The 25,927-nt window shown below is 41.5% G+C and overlaps 1 protein-coding gene across 3 annotated transcripts in view; it reads left to right on the top strand.

Moving 5' to 3' along the window:
- Nucleotides 1–25,927, top strand: part of galnt18a (UDP-N-acetyl-alpha-D-galactosamine:polypeptide N-acetylgalactosaminyltransferase 18a) — a 101,234-nt gene that overhangs the window by 14,220 nt on the left and 61,087 nt on the right. For all 3 annotated transcript variants that reach the window (XM_036978259.1, XM_036978276.1, XM_036978266.1), the window contains exons 2-6: nt 14,735–14,927; nt 15,026–15,192; nt 17,403–17,586; nt 20,646–20,843; nt 21,366–21,480. In XM_036978259.1, the coding sequence (XP_036834154.1) occupies nt 14,735–14,927; nt 15,026–15,192; nt 17,403–17,586; nt 20,646–20,843; nt 21,366–21,480 (857 nt within the window). The remainder of the gene's footprint in view (nt 1–14,734; nt 14,928–15,025; nt 15,193–17,402; nt 17,587–20,645; nt 20,844–21,365; nt 21,481–25,927) is intronic.

Here is a 25,927-nt window from a genome sequence, read left to right on the forward strand (position 1 = left end):
ATAATAGTTTGAATCACTACCTCACCTCTGTACCCAACACATACAATTATCTGTAAGGTCTCTCAGTCAAGCAGTGAATTTCAAACAGAATCAAGTATTCAGACCCTTTGCTATGAAACTCGAAATTGAGTTCCGGTGCATCCTGTTTCCATTGATCATCCTTGCTGTTTCTACTTGATTGGAGTCCACCTGTGGTAAATTCAATTGATTGGACATGATTTGACAAGGTACACACCTATCTATATAAGGTCCCACAGTTGACAGTGCATGTAGGAGCTAAAAACCAAGCGATGAGGTCAAAGGAATTGTCCGTAGAGCTCAGCGACAGGATTGTGTCGAGGCACAGATCTGGGGAAAGGTACCAAAATATTCTGCAGTATTCAAGGTCCTAAAGAAAAGGCTCCTAAGAATCTCAGACCATGAGAAACAAGATTCTCTGGACTGATGAAACCAAGATTGAACTCTTTGGCCTGAATGTCAAGGGTCACGTCTGGAGGAAACCTGGCACTGTCCTTCCGGTAAAGCAGGTTGGTGGCCTCATCGTGCAGTGGGGATGTTTTTCAGTGGCAAGGACTGGGAGACTAGGCAGAATCGAGGGAAAGATGAATGGAGCTAAGTACAGAGATCCGTGATGAAAACCTGCTCCAGAACGCTCAGGACCTCAGACTGTGGCGAAGGTTCACATTCCAACAGGACAACGACCCTAAGCACACCGCAAAGATAATGCAGGAAAGTGAATGTCCTTGAGTGTCCCAGCAAGAGCCCAGACTTGAACCCGAACATCTCTGGAGAGGACTGAAAATAGCTGTGCAGCAACGCTCCCCATCCAACCTGACAGAGCTTGAGAGGTGCTGCAAAGAAGAATGGGAGAAACTCTCCAAATACAGGTTGTAGTATCTGGGATCTACATCTGTTTATATTAGTTACTGTGCTGTTACTAAGCAGTAATGCATTACGGCAGTGTTACGTTACTACACCTAATAGGAAATGCACATGCGTACTGGGGTGCCGGGAACTGTAGGGCACGAGGAGTTTTGACTAAACGAAAACTAACTGTCTCTTGCCTGGTCATTTCTCCACAACACAAATATTACACAGGTGTGCCAAGCTTGTACCCAAGAAGACTCGAGGCTGTAATCGCTGCCAAAGATGCTTCAACAAATGACTAATGGGTCTGATATATGAATTTTTAAATGTAATACTTGTTTTTGTTTTCATAAATTTGTGACCCACCATCTGGATTCGGTCTTGTGTAGCAAAATGTGAAATTGTGTTTTTTTTTTACACTGGATAAAAGTGGAGATCTACCAAATGGTATATCATACAACTGTATTTGAGGAACAATGGAAAAGTAATTCTGCTTTGACAGTTGAGAAAATGGCCTTTTGAATGTTTTGGTATATTATGAGAGAGCTCTTCTTTGTCTACACCCATTCAGCATTGTTCACACCCTCTTAAGCTTTAGCCCAACCCATCTCGTTTCGCTCTCGGAGCGTTCATAGCGCACTTGACGCTCTGGTCGATGATTTGTTTACCTCGTGATAACATGAAAACAGCTTAACCAGCTCTGCTGGCAACCATTTCATGATGCTTTTTTTTGCAGACACCAACCATATTCAACGAGTGTTGTACACACGCCACGTAATGTTAGCTAAAGAGCCAGCCAGCTATTGTTAGCTAGCTAAACAACAATGAACAAAGTGTCAACAATGCCACCAGGCTCTATTTAGAAAAGAAAATGGCTTAGCTATTTAGCTAACTGTACAATTGAGCTTGAAATGAAACCCCTTTCTGTCAAAATTAGAAGCATGTAATATCTAAAAATGTAGCTAGCTAATGTTACTCTCTGAGCAATTACATTCTCCTGATATCTTTTGTAGGAGAAAGTAAATGCTAAGTTACAATGCTGTAACTTGAAACTATTTATTTATTTTTTGTTATACATTTGAATATTTGTAGCTACTTTTTAAGGTAACACCTGCAGTCAACTTGTACAATATGTTAGGAGATAAAGAGGAGCTCGTTCTTCATTTCACTTGTCACATAAATGAAGACCGACTGGATGGAGCCTTGTGAGCAATGTTCCCTCAAAAAAAATTCTGGCACCGAGCAAATTTCAGGACTGCTGAGCTTCAACTTGAATGTTGTGAACATTCTGTGCAACTTCCCACATGTTTACTGTGAACACTTAGGCTGTACCCACTTTAAGTTACTGTTTTAACAATGGCCAAGTAGGCTACTGTGGCTATTTGATCATAATGCAGGCCTACCAGTGTGGTCTATATCAAAAACAATGGAGAAAATGCGTCCCATAACATTTTAACATGGGAATAGCTGTTCTGCCATTCAGCCTGTGTGTGTGGTAGCAGCCCGTGTGTGATGATCAATGTAGGCCTACATTCCATGAGATGTTTAAAAAAAAAACATGCAGGTCTTGACATTAACCTGTTTATCCACTTGTCCTTCAGACAAGGAGGTGACTGAAAATGTTGTGGTGTTTGATGCAAGAAACCACTTTACAAAATAAAATGCATTATTATTCCCATACCATTATTACAGAGTATCAAACAAAATGATGGTACCCTCTACATATTGGCTTATTCAAGCCGGTCTCAAAATACAACAAAAAGCCTCTTTACCTGACTTGCTTTTCTTTTTTTTTTCTTTTTTTACCCCCAATTTCGTGGTATCCAATTATTAGTAGTTACTACCGGGCTCGGAAGAGACAAAGGTCGAAAGCCATGCATCCTCCGAAACACTACACAACCCAACCAAGCCAAGTCGCACTGCTTCTTAACACAGCGTGCATCCAACCCGGAAGCCAGCCGCACCAATGTGTCGGAGGAAACACCGTGCACCTGGCGACCTGGTTAGTGTGCACTGCTCCCGGCCTGCCACAGGAGTCGTTAGTGCGCAATGAGACAAGGATATCCCTACCGGCCAAACCCTCCCTAACCCAGACAACGCTAGGCCAATTGTGCGTCTCCCCTCAGACCCCCCGGTCACGGCCAGCTGCGACAGAATCTGGGCGCGAACCCAGAGTCTCTGGTGGCACAGCTAGCACTGCGGTGCAGTGCCCTAGACCACTGCTTTTCAAAGATGTCTAGAAATGTACATGTCTTGTATGAAGTAATCACTCCCCTATTAAGTGCAAATTATCTATAACTGGGCTAATAACTCACTAACTAGCAAAGGATATTAACAAAATGTGCACCTGTGGCTACATGCAGCTCTTGCTTTGATCTCAAACCAAGTGCATCTACTCATGGCCACTCGTGCTGTTAACACAGTCCAGGTCAAAGTAAATGACAGAGAGACCATTGCCATATATGGATATTTGCATATAGGCCTACTGCAGCTCTGATTGGTTATGCCGCACCGGCCTGTGTAGAGTACTGGCTGAGTAGTGCTATTCCTACACCGATGTGTTCTACCTACAACATAATTTCTTGCTTAGTTAGTTTTGCATACTAAATTATGCATAGTTCGTTTTGTTTCGGTATGTTGCATTGAAAGTGGTTAATATTGCATTGATTCGATCAGGGAAAACAGGGAAAACTCTAGAATGTTAGGTGAAGTTCAATCTCATGCTTCTCGCAGTGGGCTGATACTGTATTTCTTCTGTGCCCGGAGTCCAGGGGTAGCTGCGTGACGTTTAGAGGGAAAATTGCTTGCGAGTCACTCACTGTTGTGCAGCACACGCCAGGTGATCTAGTTACAGTATGGAATTCACAACTTCATGTTTGCCAGCTTATAACATTTTATAACCTATTAAGTCAACTGTCTAAGGTGTGCTAAATGCTCTGCGGTTGTGCATTTACTAACTAGTTAGCTAAGTGGTTAGCTTCTTGCAAAATCAAGCTTCGTTTGGTAACAGAAGAGAATCCCCTCCTGGATCAAGAGCGTTGCTGTTTAATGTTTTGTGTGTGCAGCAAACTGTGATTAGAATTATTATTATTTTTAGTTACTACAATAACTTTTGAGTTGGGATGTCTGTCCTGCAAATGCTTTAGGTCAGACTGTATAAAATGTTCAATTAGCTTGTTGGCATTTTAGTTTCATTCTCTATGGGATTTTACATGTACTTGTTAGCATTGCTAATCTTGGATTTACAAAGGCTCAGTGGAGTTTAAAAATGCCGCCCCTTGTGTTCTGTTCCGGTATTACCGAATATTCCAGTATGGCACCATGTCATACCTTCGTCTCGACCATCTGGATACCGCCCAAGCCTAGTGTGCGCACGTGCAAGCGAAGTGTGTGTGCATGTAAGAGTCTCCCGACAGGCCTTGTGGGTAATCCGCAGACATGATGGATACTGATAGTGCCTTGACTGCAGAGGGAGGTGATCCAAATCCCACAGAGAGGGATTTAGGACAGATGAACAGAGTGAAAAACGATGCCCATTTGGACAGATTCAGTAGGCCGTCACACTATGTAAGCACATCAGGATGTGCTACAAATGGTGACTGATAGTTGAAAAGAACAGTTTGGCAAACAAAACTAAAGCTCTTGAAAGCGATGCATTGCAAATGGCTGATCATTATTCACGGTTGAGGAAATAGGTGGGAAGACCATCTGTTTAAATGATGATGAAATTAATCATTTCAGAGCCGAGGCACAGCGCTGCAGGCACGGCAGCACTTCAGCACCACTGTTCCACAAGCCTTAGTGTAAAAGAGGGAACTTTCTCTGTGTGATTTATTCAAGTTCTGTAAACAAACAGATAAAACAAAGGCTTTGGCAAGAGAGAATTTCAATAGCTTTGAGAGCAAATTAGATTCTCTTTTTAAAAACAAAATGACATTATTTTAGGGGGAGTCTCACAGCTATTGGGGGAGTCTACGAAGCCTTAAAGCGACAATCAGCAGTTAAAACAATAACAAAGCGTTTTCCCCGCCACTTTCGCTAAAAAGCTGAGGGATGGCTTTGTACATTTTTTATTTTTTTCACCACTTTCAAATTCATAGTTGGAGCTATGGGTCCAAGGACTGACCATCCATGATATCAAAATTATAGTTTTTACAGTTTTTGAATGCTGTAGTGTTTACTTTTAGAAACATTAGAGTAAAATAAGCTTATATTTTGGGTTCTGATGCTATACGACAGTTGAATTAAGGCCATAAGGCATTTGTAAGTTATATTTTTCAAGGATCAATGGGTACCAAAGATGGATGTAGCAACTGCAGATGGTCCCTTTAACAGCAGGAGGCTTGTTGAACTGATGTTGTCAAGGGGAATGTAACTTTACCTCTTAGCCAGTAGGATCCCCCGTTACAATGTTGGAGAGAAGTAAAAATCAGGAAAATAACTGCAACAAGAAATGTACAGTGCATTCGGAAAGTATTTAGACCCCTTGATTTTTTCCACATTTTGTTACGTTACAGCCTTAATATATTGTAAAATGTTTTTTCCCCTCATCAATCTACACACAATACCCCATAATGACAAAGAAACATAATTTTTTTTGTGCAAATTTAGAACAATATAAGACCAGGAAGTTACACATTTACATAATTATTCAGACCCTTTACTCAGTAATTTGTTGAAGCACCTTTGGCAGTGATTACAGCCTCGAGTCTTCTTGGGGGTGACACTTCAAACTTGGCACACCTGTATTTGGGGAGTTTATCCCATTCGTCTCTGCAGATCCTCTCAAGCTCTGTCAGGCTGGATGGAGAGTGTCACTGCACAGCTATTTTTAGGTCTCTCCAGGGATGTTCAAGTCTGGGCTCTGGCTGGGCCACTCAAGGACATTCAGAGACTTGTCCCGAAGCCACTCCTGCGTTGTCTTGTCTGTGTGCTTAGGGTCATTGTCCTGTTGGAAGGTGAACCTTCACCCCAGTCTGAGGTCCAGAGCAGGTTACAAGTATCTCTCTGTACTTTGCTCCGTTCATCTTTTCCTCAATCCTGGCTAGTCTTCGAGTCCCTGCCGCTGAAAAACATCCCCACAACATGATACTTCACCGTAGGGATGGTGCCAGGTTTCCTCCAGATGTGACACTTGGCATGCAGGCCAAAGAGTTCAACCTTGGTTTCATCATTCAAGATAATCTTGTTTTTCATGGTCTGAGATTCTTAGGAGCCTTTTGGCAAACTCCGAGCGGGCGGTCATGTGCATTTTACTGAGGAGTGGCTTCCATCTGCCCACTCTACTAGGAAGGCCTGATTGGTGTAGTGCTGCAGAGATGGTTGTCCTTCTGGAAGGTTCTCCCATCTCCACAGAGGAGCTCTGTCAGTGACCATCGGGTTCTTGGTCACCTCCCAAAGCACTTCTCCCCCGATTGCTCAGTTTGGCCAGGCGGACAGTTCTAGGAAGTCTTGGTGGTTCCAAACTTCTTCCATTTAAGAATGATGGAGGCCATTGTGTTCTTTGGGACCTTCAATGCTGCAGAAATGGTTTTTGTACTCTTTCCCCAGATTTTGTCTCTCGACGCAATCCTGTCTCGGCGCTCTATGGACAATTCCTTCAACCTCATGGCTTGGTTTTTGCTCTGACATGCACTGTCAACTGTGGGACCTTTTTATATAAACAGGTGTGTGCCTTTCCAAATCATGTGCAGTCAATTGAATTTACCACAGGTGGTCTCCAATGAAGTTTAGAAACATTTTCAAGGATGATCAATGGAAACGAGATGCACCTGATCTCAATTTCGAGTCTCAGCAGAAAGGGTCTGAATAGTTATGTAAATAAGTATTTGGTTTTATAAATTTGCAAACAATTCTAAAAATCTGTTTTCACTTTGTCATTATGGGGTGTGTAGATTGATTCATTTTAGAGTAAGGCTGTTACAAAATGTGGAAAAAGTCCAGGGGTTTGAATACTTTCCGAATGCATTGTAGATAATTGTAGGGTGCATTTCCATAGAAAAAGTCCCATGAGCACCAACGTGTGAAGTTCATAGCCGCTTATCAAATTAAAGATACAATTCTATATTTTTGGGAAATGAAGGCATAGGTAAACATTTTTTTACCATTTTCATCTTAAAAATGAGGCATAAGTAAAGGCTTTGATTTCTAGATAAACAGATGGAAAATTAGTCTTAGAAAACATCTACCAGAAAAAGTCTTGAAAGAAATCAGAAATGCATCAAAACACAGTGTCGACATAAAGACCCCTGCCACCTAATAATCAACACTTACAGTACACACTGAGTGTACAAAACATTAGGAACAACAGCTCTTTCCATGACAGACTGACCAGGTGAACGCCATGATCCCTTATTGATGTGACTTGTTAAATCCACTTCAATCAGTGTAGATGAAGGGGAGGAGACAGGTTAAAGAAGGATTGTTAAGCCTTGATACAATTGAGATATGGATTGTGTATGCGTGCCATTCAGAGGGTGAATGGGCAAGACAAAAGATTTGCCTTTGAACCGCGTATGGTAGTAGGTGTCAGGCGCACTGATTTCAGTGTGCCTCGAACTGCAACCCTGCTGGGTTTTGCACGCTCAACAGTTTCCCTTGTGTATCAAGAATGATCCACCGCCCAAAGGACATTAAGGCAAAGAGAAGGGGGAGGGGAATGCAACTCAATATTAGGAAGGTGTTTTTAATGTTTTGTACACAGTGTATTTATATACAGTACACTTATTACTGCAACTGAATTGGCTACAATAGGAAATCCTAATAGTCACCAACCACAGTTGGGTCACCTGCTGTTCAGCTCATGACTGATTTCTTTCTCTTTTTGAGTTCTGGACAACCCATAAGCCCCCGTTCTTTCCATTTACTGTAACCAGCATCCTCACCCACTGAGCACCTGTGGAATTGCCCTAGGCCCATTGACTTGGAAACGTATAGTTATCCCCCCCAAAAATTGGACCTTTTTTTAAACCTTTATACTCAAAGCTGACAATGTAAGCCTCCAATAAATGTTAACATAAAAGTTGTACTACAATCTGTGACTCTCATCAAACCCAGAAGTGATGTCTTTGCTCTGATGTAATGCAGCATGAATTCAACTGTTTAATTCATAGGGGTAATGTAGATTCATACATACACACAAAGACAGACAGACATGCCCTCCAGACTGCTCTGTCGGTCTGTCAGCCAGTGTTGTGTTCTAATGAGAGAGTGACCTCGTAAAATGACCAACCTGGAACTCACCTCCTACATTTCTCTGGCAACTCAGTTGTCCAAGACCATCTGCATAATGTAGTTTTCTTGTGGTGGATCAAGATATTGCCATTGGTTATGGTAACAAAATGATGGTAAAAATACTCCCCGCTTGCAATTACAAGCGGCACAACCTTTGATCTGATGATAATCTAAGTCCTTGTGACGTGCTGTGTTCCCATGAATAGATAAAAACAAATGTTTTTACATTTGTCTGAGTTTCATGATGCTGTAGCTATAAATTCTACCTACACTAATAATATTCATGTTCATCCTCGCTGCTCTCTGTGGGAGGAAGCTCTACAGACTGTGAGTGTGTCTATATTGTGTTACTCCAGCTGAGCAAACCATTGAAAACAAGCCAGTGTTTTCTCAGCAAGGTCACTTCAGCCTGCTGTTTGCCATGATGACATCAGTGTGGCAGTAGCTCGTTGGGCTGTACCCCGGAGCTCACAAACCCCCACCACCTCCCAACCCTAAACAAATGACACTATACAGTGCCTTGCGAAAGTATTCGGCCCCCTTGAACTTTGCGACCTTTTGCCACATTTCAGGCTTCAAACATAAAGATATAAAACTGTATTTTTTTGTGAAGAATCAACAACAAGTGGGACACAATCATGAAGTGGAACGACATTTATTGGATATTTCAAACTTTTTTAACAAATCAAAAACTGAAAAATTGGGCGTGCAAAATTATTCAGCCCCCTTAAGTTAATACTTTGTAGCGCCACCTTTTGCTGCGATTACAGCTGTAAGTCGCTTGGGGCATGTCTATCAGTTTTGCACATCGAGAGACTGAATTTTTTTCCCATTCCTCCTTGCAAAACAGCTCGAGCTCAGTGAGGTTGGATGGAGAGCATTTGTGAACAGCAGTTTTCAGTTCTTTCCACAGATTCTCGATTGGATTCAGGTCTGGACTTTGACTTGGCCATTCTTACGCCTGGATATGTTTATTTTTGAACCATTCCATTGTAGATTTTGCTTTATGTTTTGGATCATTGTCTTGTTGGAATACAAATCTCCATCCCAGTCTCAGGTCTTTTGCAGACTCCATCAGGTTTTCTTCCAGAATGGTCCTGTATTTGGCTCCATCCATCTTCCCATCAATTTTAACCATCTTCCCTGTCCCTGCTGAAGAAAAGCAGGCCCAAACCATGATGCTGCCACCACCATGTTTGACAGTGGGGATGGTGTGTTCAGGTTGATGAGCTGTGTTGCTTTTACGCCGAACATAACGTTTTGCATTGTTGCCAAAAAGTTACATTTTGATTTCATCTGACCAGAGCACCTTCTTCCACATGTTTGGTGTGTCTCCCAGGTGGCTTGTGGCAAACTTTAAACAACACTTTTTATGGATATCTTTAAGAAATGGCTTTCTTCTTGCCACTCTTCCATAAAGGCCAGATTTGTGCAATATACGACTGATTGTTGTCCTATGGACAGAGTCTTCCACCTCAGCTGTAGATCTCTGCAGTTCATCCAGAGTGATCATGGGCCTCTTGGCTGCATCTCTGATCAGTCTTCTCCTTGTATGAGCTGAAAGTTTAGAGGGACGGCCAGGTCTTGGTAGATTTGCAGTGGTCTGATACTCCTTCCATTTCAATATTATCGCTTGCACAGTGCTCCTTGGGATGTTTAAAGCTTGGGAAATCCTTTTGTATCCAAATCCGGCTTTAAACTTCTTCACAACAGTATCTCGGACCTGCCTGGTGTGTTCCTTGTTCTTCATGATGCTCTCTGCGCTTTTAACGGACCTCTGAGACTATCACAGTGCAGGTGCATTTATACGGAGACTTGATTACACACAGGTGGATTGTATTTATCATCATTAGTCATTTAGGTCAACATTGGATCATTCAGAGATCCTCACTGAACTTCTGGAGAGAGTTTGCTGCACTGAAAGTAAAGGGGCTGAATAATTTTGCATGCCCAATTTTTCAGTTTTTGATTTGTTAAAAAAGTTTGAAATATCCAATAAATGTTGTTCCACTTCATGATAGTGTCCCACTTGTTGTTGATTCTTCACACAAAAATACAGTTTTATATCTTTATGTTTGAAGCCTGAAATGTGGCAAAAGGTTGCAAAGTTCAAGGGGGCCGAATACTTTCGCAAGGCACTGTATATGAAAGACTAGCCTCTCAGTGATCTAAGGGGGTAGGGGTACTGTACAAGGTTCAGAGGGAGGATACCTACCCCCAAAACTTTAAGGCAGTACGATAATCCGACTCCTACGTAGTAGGCCTCCGAGACAAGCTATAATCCCATTACTGTATTTGTACTTCATTACTAAATTACTTAAGACTCACGCGAAGCGGCTACTTTTCCCAGTCCAAAACACTCCTGTCTATTGAAACCTTCACACGTGCCTAGACGGCTCCTCTTTTTCCACATGATTAACCAGAGGTCCACTATGGCCCAGAGGTGTGTTGTGTTGGGGGGGCCTAGGCCAGGCCAGAACGCAGGGTAAACATTTACCCTGTTATTACGGCTGCTAATAAATTTGAGGTGAAAAAAGACACTGAACTGTGTTCCCCCCCCCCCCCCCCCCCTCCCCCCCAAGTACACAGTGAATGCCATTACCAAAGTGGAGAGGCAATGACTTTTTCTGAGCTTTACATTATTACACGAATTTACTGGAAATAGGATTGTGTCAAATGATTTCATCTCGTAGATTGAGCAGATTGTATAATTGAATACTGAAACTCATCATGCGGAATGCACACATCTCCTTTACCTTAATTTGAGCATTGAAAAGCTACGGAATCTAGTCCATTTCCCATAGACGTACTGTTGTTGACAGTATGGAGAAAAAGACTTGAATGCATGCCGTAGAAACATTCTGTTTTTGATTTCTTGTGGTATTTGTGTTCTACACAAGACTAGATGCACATATTGCACTCACTATTTCACAAAGCTACAATCAGGTTTTCTGTTGTGGGCAAATATTGTTCTCTGTCCCGCAAGGACTTTACGACACTGATCATTTTTCTGTTTTCAAGACTCCGGGAGAAACTGCTTATTGCACAAATGGATAATAGGAAATAATTACTATAGGTGCCTGCATATTTTATTTTGCCTCAGTTTAAATGTCATGGTGTAATTTCCACAGCATGCTATCGGTAATAATGGTCTCAAGTTGAGAAATAGGCTTTTACTAACAATATTCAATAAAAAATATGGGGGATTGGAAATGCAGACAATTATATTGATGGAAGCTACAATCCATCTGCGGTATTAAAGCTGATCTACCCCCTAAAATATATATATATATATATATATATATATATATATATATATATATATATATATATATATATATATATATATATATTTATTAGTACACTACTGTGCAAAAGTTTGGGGTCACATAAATGTCCTTGCTTTTGAATTTTGTTTAAAAATAACATCAAATTGATCAGAAATACAGTGTAGACATTGTTCATGTTGTAAATGACTTGTAGCTGGAAACGATTTTCTTCTTTTATGGTATATCTACAGTACAGTTGAAGTTTACATACTTAGGTTGGAGTCATTAACTTGTTTTTCAACCACGCCAAAACTATAGTTTGTTAACAAGAAATTTGTGGAAAGTCGGTTAGGACAGCTACTTTGAGTTTGAGTTTAGTTTATTTTTTATTTTTACAGGGACAGTGCACATTAATCAACGTTTCAGTAAAAGTGCCGGTTTTAGCCAGCCGGCTAATTTTCGACCGCAGTCCCTGGGCAGGTTATTAGAAACATTTACAATATAGACAATAACAGCATAGAACAAGCGAGACATAGCATACAGACAGAGCAACATAGGACAAGCAAGACGCAGCATACAGACAGAGCAACATAAAACAAAAAGCAGCAAGACAAAATTCATAAAAGCAACAAAGTGTTTCCACACCTCACAAGCTACAGACAACATGGAAAGCGGCAACACACAGCTAGGTTCTTTGTGCGTGACACAATTTTTCCAACAATTGTTTACAGACAGATTATTTCAGTTATAATTCACTGTATCACAATCACAGTGGGTCAGAAGTTTACATACACTAAGTTGACTGTGCCTTTAATTAAACAACTTGGAAAATTCCAGAAATGATGTCATGGCTTTAGAAGCTTCTGATAGGCTAATTTACATAATTTGCATCAATTGGAGGTATACCTGTGGATGTATTTCAAGGCCTACCTTCAAACTTATTGCCTCTTTGCTTGACCTCCATGAGAAAATCCAAAGAAACCAGCCAAGACCTCAGGAAAAAAAAACTGTTGACCACAAGTCTGGTTCATCCTTGGGAGCAATTTCCAAACGCCTGAAGGTACCACGTTCATCTGTACAAACAATAGTACGCAAGTGTGAACACCATGGGACCTGCAGCCGTCATACCGCTCAGGAAGGAGGCACGTTCTGCCGCGTGGAGATGAACGTACTTTGGTGCGAAAAGTGCAAATCAATCCCAGAACAACAGCAAAGGACCTTGTGAAGATGCTGGAGGAAACGGTACAAAATTATTTATATCCACAGCAAAACGAGTCCTATATCGACATAACCTGAGCGGCCGCTCAGCAAGGAAGAAGCCACTGCTCCAAAACTGCCATATAAAAGCCAGACTACAGTTTGCAACTGCACATGGGGACAAAAATCATACTTTTTGGAGAAATGTCCTCTGGTCTGATGAAACAAAAATAGAACTAAAAGTCAAGGTATTGGAGTGGCCATCACAAAGCCCTGACCTGCCCACAAATTTTCTGTGATTGAGAACTGAAAAAGCGTGTGTGAGCAAGGAGGCCTACAAACCTGACTCAGTTACACCAGCTCTGTCAGGAGGAATGGGCCAAATTTACCCAACTTATTTTTGGAAGCTTGTGGAAGGCTAACCAAAACATTTGACCCATGTAAACTTCTGACCCACTGGAAATATGATGAAAGAAATAAAAGCTGAAATTAATCATTCTCTCTCTCCTTTTCACATTCTTAAAGTAAAGTGGTGATCCTAATTCACTTAAGACAGGACATTTTTACCAGGATTAAATGTCAGGAATTGTGAAAAACTGAGTTTAAATGAATTTGGCTAAGGTGTATGTAAACTTCCGACTTCAACTGTACATAGGCTACAGAGTCCCATTTATCAGCAACCATCACTCCTGTGTTCCAATTGTATTAGCTAATTGATCATTAGAAAACCTTTTTGCAATTATGTTAGCACAGCTGAAAACTGTTGTGATGATTAGAGGCAATACAACTTCTTTAGACTACTTGAGTATCTGGACCATCGGAATTTGTGGGTTCGATTACAGGATCAAAATGGCCACAAACGAAGAACTTTCTTCTGAAACTCGTCAGTCTATTCTCGTCAGTCTATTCCATGCAAGAAATTGCCAAGAAATTGAAGTTCTCGTACAACGCTGTGTACTACTCCCTTCACAGAACGGAGCAAACTGTCTCTAACCAGAATGGAAAGAGTGGGAGGCCCCGGTGCACAACTGAGAAAAAGGACATTACATTACAGTGTCTAGTTTGAGAAACAGTCTCCCCACAAGTCCTCAACTGGCAGCTTCATTAAATAGTACTTGCAAAAAAACAGTCTCAACATCAACAGTGAAGAGGCGACTCCGGGATGCTGGCCTTCTGGGCAGAGTTCCTCTGTCAAGTGTCTGTTGTTTTGCCCATCTCAATATTTTCTTTTTATTGGCCAGTATGAGATATGGCTCTTTCTTTGCAACTCTTGATTTTATGTTATCCATAAAGCCTGTAAATATTGATGATCTGACTTCATTTAAATTAATTTAACACTGTGTGCGAAAGATTGTTGATTCAGGCTCCAATTCTGTCAGACATTGTCATTGAATATTAACTCAGAAACCACACCTATCCATAGAAATATACATTTGATCAGAATCTGAGTGTTGTGGTGCTGTGAGGATCCCTTCATGTCAACATCCTCCTCCTCAGATGAAGTTGTACCCTCAGAGTAGCAAATGCTGAGATCCCAGTTGTGGCAGAGATAGAGTTGGTGCTGAGAGAGAGTGCAATGCAGTGGTTATAATTAAATAACTTGGCCGACAATTGGCATTCAGTATTTACCTGCACCGAGTCCTTCATCACTCGCTGTGGTTTGTGAGGACGTTTCCCGGCATCGTAAATTCTATTGCGTTACGTTCTTTCAGCTCGCAATACTGGTATTGAGTGAAGAAGAAACAGTGATCTTGTCCAGACAATGTGATCTAGTAGGACTAACCGGTTTTTGTTTTGCTGCTTTCAGTAGACCACAGGAAAAGTAGGAATATGCAAGACTGGTATCAGTAGTCCAAGACTGGTATCAGTAGTCCAAGACTGGTATCAGTAGTCCAAGACTGGTATCAGTAGTCCAAGACTGGTATCAGTAGTCCAAGGCTGCAGTAACACATTGCAGCGTTTTAGATGGATCAATTCAAATGCTAATGCATTCCAGGAAGTGTGCCTGCTACAGTATGTGATTGTGCTGAATACAGTGACTTTTTCCCCACTGGTATAAATCTTTTTCATGTAAGCTGCAGTATGCGGCATGAATGTAAACATTATTATTTCTATAGCCCAGGCACACACCATTTCACCACTCTCCTTTCTCTCACTCTCGCCTACAGAGGTGCCCCAGAAGGGTAGTGATGAAAAAGTGGAGTCCCTCTCCGACTCCTCCCTGTTTGTCCGCTGGGGTCATGACCTTGGTCCTGAGAGTCGCCGTGTGGCGCTGAAGAAGTTCCAGTACTACGGCTACAACGGTTACCTCAGTGACCGCCTCTCTCTGGCCAGACCCATCCCCGACCTCAGACCCGATGGGTACATGACCTTTTGACTCTTTTGTTGGTTCCTTTTTTATTGTCCATAAAAAACAAGTTTTCTTGTTCATATCTTGTCTGTTTGCTGTTTCTCCTCAGGTGCAGAAACATGTCGTACCCCACCAATCTCCCACAAGTAAGTATCATATTTATCTTTGTGAATGAGGCCCTGTCGGTCATCCTGCGCTCCATCCACACAGCCATGAACAGGACTCCCTCCCACCTCCTCAAGGAGATCATCCTGGTCGACGACAACAGCAACAATGGTAACTCCTATATATATTTTTTATTTAACCTTTATTTAACTAGGCAAGTCGGGTAACTGGTAACTCCTATATTCCTACTAAATGTAGCTTACAAAGTATACACACTGTGTTGTATACAGGAATCCATTCAGACTGCTTACTATCTTAAATTAAACAACTTCTAAATCCAGGAAGTAACACAAAATGTGGAAAAAGTCAAGGGGTGTGAATACTTTCAGAAAGCACTGTATATCAATTCACACTTGACATTCTTGAGGACCGACAGTGCATCAGGAGTTTCTCTCTAATCTTATTACTGGTAATAAACTCATGAAACTTATCTTACTCCATACACATTTACAATATCTTTTAAAAAATGCGCTGGTGTTGCCTGCCAATTTAATGGATTACTTTCACACGGCTCCGAATTAAGTTATTTGTTAGCCTAGTTATTTCAGCAGGACAGACCTGCATGTTGATCAGCTATAGAGCCAGAGGGAAGTGAGAAGATTTTAAAGGCTCCATTTGACCTAGACTGATCATTTCATATGAAGGTGTTTTTAGCTGCGTATGTTACTGAACATATCTGTTGAGATGACAGATGAGGGTCAAAAGAGTCCGGCAGAGGGATAAAAAAACAACTTTCTTTTGAATGTATATTTTTATTGAGGACTCCTATTTCAGGATGTAAATGTTGAATCATTACATTAAAAAGAGAGGCGCTTCTGTAATGTAAATTGTCTGAAAACGGAGCTGAATAGCTGAGATGCAGGAAATTAATCTGTAAAAGTTTCCTTTGTGGCCATTGGTATTCTAATTAATTCCTTGGCAGTTGGCTCACTTTGAACAATGTGACTCTTCCCGTTCTGTACAGTTTCAGGAGTCTGGCTAACGGCTCTCCATCCTGAGTGGGGTGTCTCATAGGGTCAGCTGCGACTTTAGTCCTTTTATTTGTCCTTTTCATTTCTTAACAAGTTAAATTACTGTGGGACTCCCGAGTGGCGCAGTGGTCTAAGGTAGTGCATCGCAGTGCTAGCTGTGCCACTAGACATTCTGGGTTCGGGTCCAGGCTCTGTCGCAGCCGGTCGAGACCGGGAGACCCATCGGGCGGCGTACAATTTGGCCCAGCGTCGCCCGGGTTAGGGGAGGGTTCGGCTGGCAGGGATGTCCTTGTCCCATCGCGCACTAGCGACTCCTGTGGCGGGCTGGGCGCAGTACACGCTGACACGGTTGCGGCTGGCTCCTGGTTTAAGTGGTCATTGTGTCAAGAAGCAGTGATTGGTTGTGTTTCGGAGGATGCACGGCTCTCGACCTTCGCCTCTCCCAAGTCTCCTCGCTGCTTCTCCCATACAGACAAGACTGTAACTACCAATTGGATACCACAAAATTGGGGAGAAAAAGGCATAAAAAAGTTTAATTACTGTATTTTTACCGCTAACTATCACTGGATATTACTTAATAGCCATGGTTGTATGATCAATATTGCCATCCAAAACATGTCTGAAAGCCATTTTCCCATGAACTCCAACACCACTGTAATGAAAACAGACATTGATGTCCGGTCCTCGCCCTTCATGTCCCAATCACTCCATCTGGTTGCCATGGTGAGACACTGCCGACACGTCCACCTAGCAAATTAAAACAAACAGGTGGCAGATGGAGCTTGTGGGAAAGCAGAATTGACTTCCTTCAACCAGGCGATGCTGATAGACATCAATAATCACAACTGCAATATTATTTGAAATCCCCTTTACACCGTGGAATAAATAGAATTTGGGACTGTAAAGCACTTTTCAATTGTGTGGTTAGTCAATAGTCCAAGGTACATGCCTTCAGCAGATTTCACAGGTGCAGGATATTATAATCTACTGTATCTTAGTCTGAGTCTCTGACATTGCTCGTCCAAATATTTATATATTCTTAATTCCATTCCTTTACTTAGATTTGTGTGTATTGTGTTTATTGTTGTGAAATGGTTAGATATTACTGCACTGTTGGAGCCAGAAACACAAGCATTTCGCTACACTCGCTATAACATCTGCTAAACACGTGCATGTGACCAATAACATTTGATTTGACATAATGAGAAATACCTGCACGCGGTTTCAAGGCTTCCCATTGTTGCAGTCAACAATGTTTCAGCCACTGTGGTTCTTGTTAAGGTCAGACAGACTCTGTAAAATGTCTCTCCATTTTTCTCTTTCTGTACTGTCTATGAATGTTTTCTGTAGCTGAGCTGAAGGAGAACCTGCAGAACTTTGTGAAGGAAACCAACTCCCAGCGGCCAGACTTCATCAAGGTGGTCCGCCACGACAAGCAGGAGGGGCTGATCCGCTCCCGGGTCAGTGGGTGGAGGGCCGCCAGCGCCCCCGTCGTGGCCCTGTTCGATGCCCACGTGGAGTTCAACATTGGATGGTAAGGGACTGGAATGCCGCGTGTATGTTCCAGTCTATCCAACAGCTTAAAACATTTCATGTCTAGTTATGATATTTGCTGTATGTGCGGTATAATTGATATGTGCTGCATTTTCTCAGTAATTACTTAATAGAGCTATTACATAACTTGATTAGATGAGAGGGTTGTCAGAATAATATATGTGACTGCCCTCAGCGCTGGAGTGCTCAAAGGGTTGACGTACTGCTGACTGGAGTTGAGATGTGTTTTTCATCAAGGTGTTGTTCATGGCAATGTAGTGAAACAGGGCTTTCTGTCGTCTGACAGTTTATGTGCCTGTTAATCATTCTCTTCACAGCTTGACAGGTCGACCGACCGACACATATATCTCTGAAGAGCCTGGGCTCAATCCCAAAAAACTCGAGGTGCTTTGGCACAGCTCTCGGAACAGACATTTCAGAGGCCTCACTCTTCTGAGCTACCAGATATTGTGTCTTCGACTAATGAAATAATTTGGCTCAATGCAACGGCAGTGCTTGAAAAGAAGAGCGCATGAGGCTCTCAGCCGCTCTTTTATGCAGACAAACATGTTGACTATTCATTTTAACGTTGATCTGAGGCCTTTTATATAGAACAAGTCTGATGCTATTTGTGCTGTCTGCTGATGACCTCCATACGTTTTTGTGGAGCGCTAACTTTTTAATTTTGAATGATTGATTGAAAAATGTCTGTCATTAAACGAGAGGGTGACTGACTGCTATATTTATTTATCACATCACTCTATTCTACATTAAATTATCAGAAATTGCACACATTTTGTCTAATACCAGTTAAGTGCCAGTCAGCAACAGATTTTCTGTCTATCTTGTCTATAATGGATAACTCAAAACACCCATGTAGAAGACTTCAAATGACTTTTTAGTGGAGTAGAACGACACTGAACAAAAATATAAACGCGACAATTTCCAAGATTTTACTGAGTTACAGTTCATGTAAGGAAATCAGTCAAATTAAATAAATAAATTAGGCCTGACACTATTGATGACTGGGAATAGATATATGCATCTGTTGTTCACAGATTAAATTAGATTTTCAAACTAATAAACATTTTACAGAACATTTTGTAAAAGAATAAAAAAAACAAATATGTATTGATTGCGAATGTCTTCACATCCTAGAGTCTCCAGAGTTACTTGGTGAAGCACCTTTGGCATCCATGACCACAACTGTGAATCATTTTGAATCTAATTTTACCAACCTTGCACAACTCTTATAAGGGTCCATAGATCCATAGATTTTATTCAACATTACTCAAGCTCAGTAAATTTGATTGGGATATATACCAGAACTATGAAAATGTATGCACTCACTACTTTGTCACTCTAGATTAAATGTAAAAATGTATGGACAAGAAAATTCAAACCTTGTCTCTGATTTTCAAGCGGGTTTAAGTCAGGACTGAGACTGGACCATTCAAGAACACTCACCACCTCTTGGAAAGCCATTCTGGTTTGTCTTTGGCGTTAAAATGTGTGTAATTGTCCCGTTTAAAAAAAAAATAAAACTAAGCCAGTGTTAGGTTTTCAGAAGACAATGGTGGGTTTAGCTCTAACTTTTTACCTGGGCTCTGCTCCTTTCATATTTATTTTGATCCTGACAAACTCCCCAGTCCCTCCCGGTGACAAGCATACCCGTAACATGATGCTGCCACCACAATAGATTCCCAACCAATTTTACCAAAAACAATGGATAATACAGTATGTTGCCATAAGTGTTGTGCAAAGTTGGTAGAATCTTATATACTGAACAAAAATATATACTGAACAAAAATATAAACTCAACGTAAAGTGTTGGTTTCATGAGCTGAAATAAAAGATCCCAGAAATGTTCTTCATGCACAAAAGCTTATTTCTTTCAAATTTAGTTCACAAATATGTTTACATCCCTGTTAGTGAGCATTTCTCCTTTGCCAAGACAATCCATCCACCTGACAGTTGTGGAATATCAAGGAGCTGATTAAACAACATGATCACTACACAGGTGCACCTTGTGCTGGGTACAATGAAATGTCACTGAAATATGCAGGTTTGTAAGACAACACAATGCCACAGATGTCTCAAGTTTTGAGGGAGCATGCAGTTGGCATGCTGACTGCAGGAATATCCACCAGAGCTGTTTTTCAGAGAACTTGATTGTCGTTTTAGAGAATTTGGCAGTATGTCCAACCAGCCTCACACACAGACCATGTGTAACCATGCCAGCCCAGGTCCTCCACTTCCGGCTTCTTTACCAGCGGGATTGTCTGAAGCCAGCCACCCAGACAGCTGATGAAACTGGAGTATTTCTGTCTTTAATAAAGGCTTTTGTGTAGAAAAACTCTTTCTGATTAGCTGTGGCCCTGCCCAGTCATGTGAAATCCATAGATTAGGGCCTAGTAAATTTATTTCAATTGACTGATTTCCTTTTATGTTAATTGTTGCATGTTTGCGTTTTTATTTTGATTCAGTATAAATTATTCACAGCTGTAATGGCTGCCAAAAGACATGTGCAATCAGGACATGGGAGGTGGGGTGTTGTACAATTTTCTTTCACTTTTAAAATATGGAGTAGGTTGTGTAGATCTGTAGGGGAAAAATCTAATTGAATCCATTAAAAAAAAAAAAAATTATTGAAGGCAGCCCAAACTTTCACTAGGCACTCAATGTTGTGATAATAAGTGTATTTCCTTAGCTGTAGCTTTTACTCATGTCTGGATTGTGATCTGACATACAATACATGGCCATATTTATCCAACCTCATTTGTTTCCCTCACCAAATCCACACGTCTCAAACTCCGAATCGGCTTAATATTCTGTGTGTGGCCCAGGATACTGGAAGCTATAGCCATAGGCCGAGATTCCGTAATGAGCCATTTAACAATTAGTGGCCAGGATGAAAGACCCTCATTCCCGCTGTTTCCCCATATCTCATGTGATGTTAAGGAAGTGCTTGTGTTCACCCTCATATTGTTTTCATTGAAAAAGACACCAAATGTATCTCACAGCAACACAATGTCCCACTATGCCTGGTCTTCCCTGCAGGGCCGAGCCCATTCTTCTCAGGATCAAGGAAGACAGAACGCGCATCGTCTCGCCGTCGTTTGACAACATCAAGTATGATACGTTTGAGATCGAGGAGTATCCGCTGTCTGCTCAGGGCTTCGACTGGGAGCTGTGGTGTCGCTACCTGAACCCGCCCAAAGCCTGGTGGACCCAGTACAACCACACCGCCCCTATCAGGTCATTGTCAGCAAAGACTTAGGAATCAACAGTTGTCTTGTGCTATTTCACAGGCATTGTGTTGCATTGAGAAACCCTCACAATGTTGTGGCTTGTTTTATTTTAATAACAGAAAAGCTCTGACGAAGGCCGTGAGGCCCATACGTAAAGCTTAGTATCAATGCTCTTTAATATCGAGCAGTGTGCGTGCGGGTTCCTTCTTTTTTCTCATCTTTAATGACAGAACCAGTAAGAACAATGTGTGTAAACCTGTTGCATCAGTTTGATGTAGATCAAAGCTCTTGTTTTCTTTCTCCTGGTTGTTTTTAGACAGCTGTTACTTAGTAACATGTGGGTAATCCTCATTCTTGACAACAACAAAAAATAAACAGGTTTATTATTGAAAACATATCAAGAAATCAAATGTGGAAAATCTCCAGCTGAGCTCAGAGGTGTTACAAATACGCTAGAAAGTACTAGGAAGTAGTTCATAGAACAACTGCATAATTGACTGTTATCTCTCTTTTGATTTCTTTGTACCAGGAGCCCAGCTATTATTGGCTGTTTTGTGGTGGACAGGAAGTACTTTGAGGAGATTGGCCTATTGGATGAGGGAATGGAGGTCTATGGTGGAGAAAATGTGGAGCTTGGCATCAGGGTGAGTGGAGTGCAAAATTATAATCCGCTCAGTAATATGCCAAATCCTAACTTGAGATCCCCACATCTATGCTAAGAGTCAATAACAGCAACCAAAACTTAAAAACAGGAAGCAAACCAAAAAGTTGAGCAAAATACAGGGAAGACATTTTTTTTAAATTTTTATTTTATTTATTTTTTAGAAATCTAAATAGAGCGAGCCAATTAACGGTGTTAACCCTCTACATCTCTCAGCCAACTGGAGCCATGTGCCACCTGCTCTTAAATATCCCCTGTGCCAGCACAGGTGAAATGCCTTCTGACTAACGAGATGACAAGCCCGCACAGGTCCAACCTCGAAATATAAATGGAAATATAAATGGAAAAACCAAAACCTGTAACAATAATTTACACAACCTGAGTTACGTACAAACCCGGAATATCAATTTAGGATTTGGCCTATATTGAGGACTCTTGGACTCATTAGTGTGTGTGTAACAATCTGCTGCTGCTGTATGTGAGTCCCTGCTGCACTGCTGTCTGTTGCTGGACGATACAGCCAGTCAGCTCAGCTCAGCCCCTCCCCGCCACATAGCGAGCTGAAACTCAACCAGCTCAGCAACTTGCACACTTCCAAAGAGCTAAAAGTACATCAAACTAACCCTTAGAAATGACTATGGGACATACAGTGGGGAGAACAAGTGTATTTGATACTGCCGATTTAGCAGGTTTCCCTACTTACAAAGCATGTAGAGGTCTGTAATTTTTATCATAAATCCAGAAAATCACATTGTATGATTTTTAAATAATTAATTTGCATTTTATTGCATGACATAAGTATTTGATACATCAGAAAAACAGAACTTAATATTTGGTACAGAAACCTTTGTTTGCAATTACAGAGATCATACGTTTCCTGTAGTTCTTGACCAGGTTTGCACACACTTCAGCAGGGATTTTGGCCCACTCCTCCATACAGACCTTCTCCAGATCCTTCAGGTTTCGGGGCTGTCGCTGGGCAACACGGACTTTCAGCTCCCTCCAAAGATTTTCTATTGGGTTCAGGTCTGGAGACTGGCTAGGCCACTCCAGGACCTTGAGATGATTCCGTCTCTCACAGTTGAAGTGTACCTATGATTAAAATTACAGACCTCTACATGCTTTGTAAGTAGGAAACACTGCCGATTTTGCAGGTTATCAAATACTTGTTCTCCCCACTGTACATGCACACTCCACATTAGTGAGACCCACACAGTGCGTCTTGTGTGGGTATTTGTGCCTCCTTTCCCTTGCAGCTTTGTGGTCCTGTGGCATCAAGAGGGAAGGGAACAGCCTTATCTTTGGTAGGTTTCAAAAATCCCTTCAAGACTGGGTGTTAATATAATGATAATGGGTCATATCAGCTGTGGTTCAAGCTGTCACTCCATAGACTGTATCATACAGTAGCTTTTCTGATTGCCTAACTTCATCCTGCCGGAGGGTGAAATGTGCTCTCTAGCAACTATATTGCATTAGGGACCTGGCTGAATGGGAAATAGTTATTGTGTGGAAATATGGAAAAAGTTTGAGGACTCTCTATATATATATATATAATCCTATTGACTGAAAATATGGTATAGAAATCCATTGAATCGGAGGAGCATAAAGATCACAAGTATGCTGGAGTGACTTTTCAGTACAGTATGGCAAAAGTTCAGGGACCGACCGATTTTATTGTTGCGTTGAGTGTATGGCTAACTTGAAATCCTCTATGGAATGGCTTATCTGCGCTCTCTTAACAGAATCTATGCGCGCAAGTGCTTACATAATCACCTCCAATGTTGCAGATAACAGACATCCAGTCATGGATCGTCCGTTGTCAGTTATTATGTAAATGAGGCATTTTCTTGACAGAATCAGGAACTGCACATCTGGGCATTACATCCACCTTAATGAATAGTTGTATTTAGGCCCGCCAAAACAAGGGATGGGATTTCTCTGTTTTTCTACAGATTCTTCCTCCCTGGTACCCAATAACCACATGCTGTGCTTTAAGAAATACTTTATTTATAGATCTATCTTCATTATATTTGTGTTTTATTTACTGCCATTTGATTATTTTAGCATTTTATCTCAGCAGGCAGACTTCACAATTTACAATGCATTTGTTAGTTAGGCCCCACTCAACATCTCAATTAGCACATTTTTCCTTTGAGCTCCTGACCAGGTTGTGTGTTAGTTTGACCATGAACGTCAGGGAAAAACCAGTCAGCACTCATAACTGATATATTTCTAGTCTCAGCCACTATTCGTCATACCTTCTACAGCCAGGTGTAATGTTGTCTGCAGATAGTTGTCTCCAGTCCAACATTTTAGGCATGTGCCCCATTATAATCCCCATAAGAAGGATTTCTCTGAGAGAAGAAAAGGGAGAGTTCTTGAGGGCTCTACTCAGCAAGAGTACTGTGGGTGGACGAAATAAACATACAAACACACGAAGGCTGATATTACACAGTATACAGTGAGGGGGAAAAAGTATTTGATCCCCTGCTGATTTTGTACTTTTGCCCACTGACAAAAGAAAATGATCAGTCTATCATTTTAATGGTAGGTTTATTTGAACAGTGCGAGCTAGAATAACAACAAAAAAAATCCAGAAAAATGCATGTTAATGAGGGAAATAAGTATTTGACCCCCTCTCAATCAGAAAGATTTCTGGCTCCCAGGTGCACACTCTTAAAGGGAGTGCTCCTAATCTCACCTGTCCACAGAAGCAATCAATCAATCAGATTCCAAACCCTCCACCATGGCCAAGACCAAAGAGCTCTCCAAGGATGTCAGGAACAAGATTGTAGACCTACACAAGGCTGGAATTGGCTACAAGACCATCGCCAAGCAGCTTGGTGAGAAGGTGACAACAGTTGGTGCGATTATTCGCAAATGGAAGAAACACAAAATAACTGTCAATCTCCCTCGGCCTGGGGCTCCATGCAAGATCTCACCTTGTGGAGTTGCAATAATCATGAGAACTGTGAGGAATCAGCCCATAACTACATGGGAGGATCTTGTCAATGATCTCAAGGCAGCTGGGACCATAGTCACCAAGAAAACAATTGGTAACACACTAAGCCGTGAAGGACTGAAATCCTGCAGCGCCCGCAAGGTCCCCCTGCTCAAGAAAGCACCTATACATGCCCGTCTGAAGTTTGCCAATAAACATCTGATTGATTCAGAGGACAACTGGGTGAAAGTGTTGTGGTCAGATTAGACCAAAATGGAGCTCTTTGGCAACAACTCAACTCGCCGTGTTTGGAGGAGGAGGAATGCTGCCTATGTCCCCAAGAACACCATCCCCACTGTCAAACATGGAGGTGGAAACATTATGCTTTGGGGGTGTTTTTCTGCTAAGGGGACAGGACAACTTCACAGCATCAAATGGACGGGGCCATGTACCGTCAAATCTTGGGTGAGAACCTCCTTCCCTCAGCCAGGGCATTGAAAATGGGTCATGGATGGGTATTCCAGCATGACAATGACCCCAAACACACGGCCAAGGCAACAAAGGAGTGGCTCAAGAAGAAGCACATTAAGGTCCTGGAGTGGCCTAGCCAGTCTCCAGACCTTAATCCCATAGAAAATCTGTGGAGGGAGCTGAAGGTTCGAGTTGCCAAACGTCAGCCTCGAAACCTTAATGACTTGGAGAAGATCTGCAAAGAGGAGTGGGACAAAATCCCTCCTGAGATGTGTGTAAACCTGGTGGCCAACTACAAGAAACGTCTGACCTATGTGATTGCCAACAAGGGTTTTGCCACCAAGTACTGTAAGTCATGTTCTGCAGAGTGGTCAAATACTTATTTCCCTCATTAAAATGCAAATCAATTTATAACATTTTTGACGTGTTTTTCTGATTCTTTTGTTATTCTGTCTCTCACTGTTCAAATTAACCAACCATTAAAATTATAGACTGATAATTTCTTTGTCAGTGGGCAAACATACAAAATCAGCAGGGGATCAAATACTTTTGTCCCTCACTGTACATTGTATGCTAAATAAAAACTCCTCATAACGCTGTATAGTAAGTCGCTTTACAAAATATGGTGATTTTGTAAAAGCCATTTGGAGACTGTTGTGCACTTAAAAGCGTTCATACTATGAGTGTGGTAGCACCACAGTTGTCTGATGATTTGAGTGAGACGTGGCAGACAGTCAATATGTCACAGGTCATTTACTGACATTTGGCGACCAATTTCCAAGCGAAATATTCTAAAGTCTGCATGAAAACAATATGCGCATTTTCTCACCCTGTGACGTTTATCATAACTTATTTCATCTGTAGCTTAATAAACTATATTCTTTCCCGAGTCGTAGTGGGAGGACTACACAACATATCACGTGACTCCAAGTTTACTTTGATATGGTTATTATATCAATATTTGCGCATAAAGGCATTTACATAATACATTTTAATGACACAAAAAGTTTACCGACAA

Source organism: Oncorhynchus mykiss, chromosome 1 (genome assembly GCF_013265735.2).
Source record: "Oncorhynchus mykiss isolate Arlee chromosome 1, USDA_OmykA_1.1, whole genome shotgun sequence".
Lineage (NCBI taxonomy): Eukaryota > Metazoa > Chordata > Actinopteri > Salmoniformes > Salmonidae > Oncorhynchus > Oncorhynchus mykiss.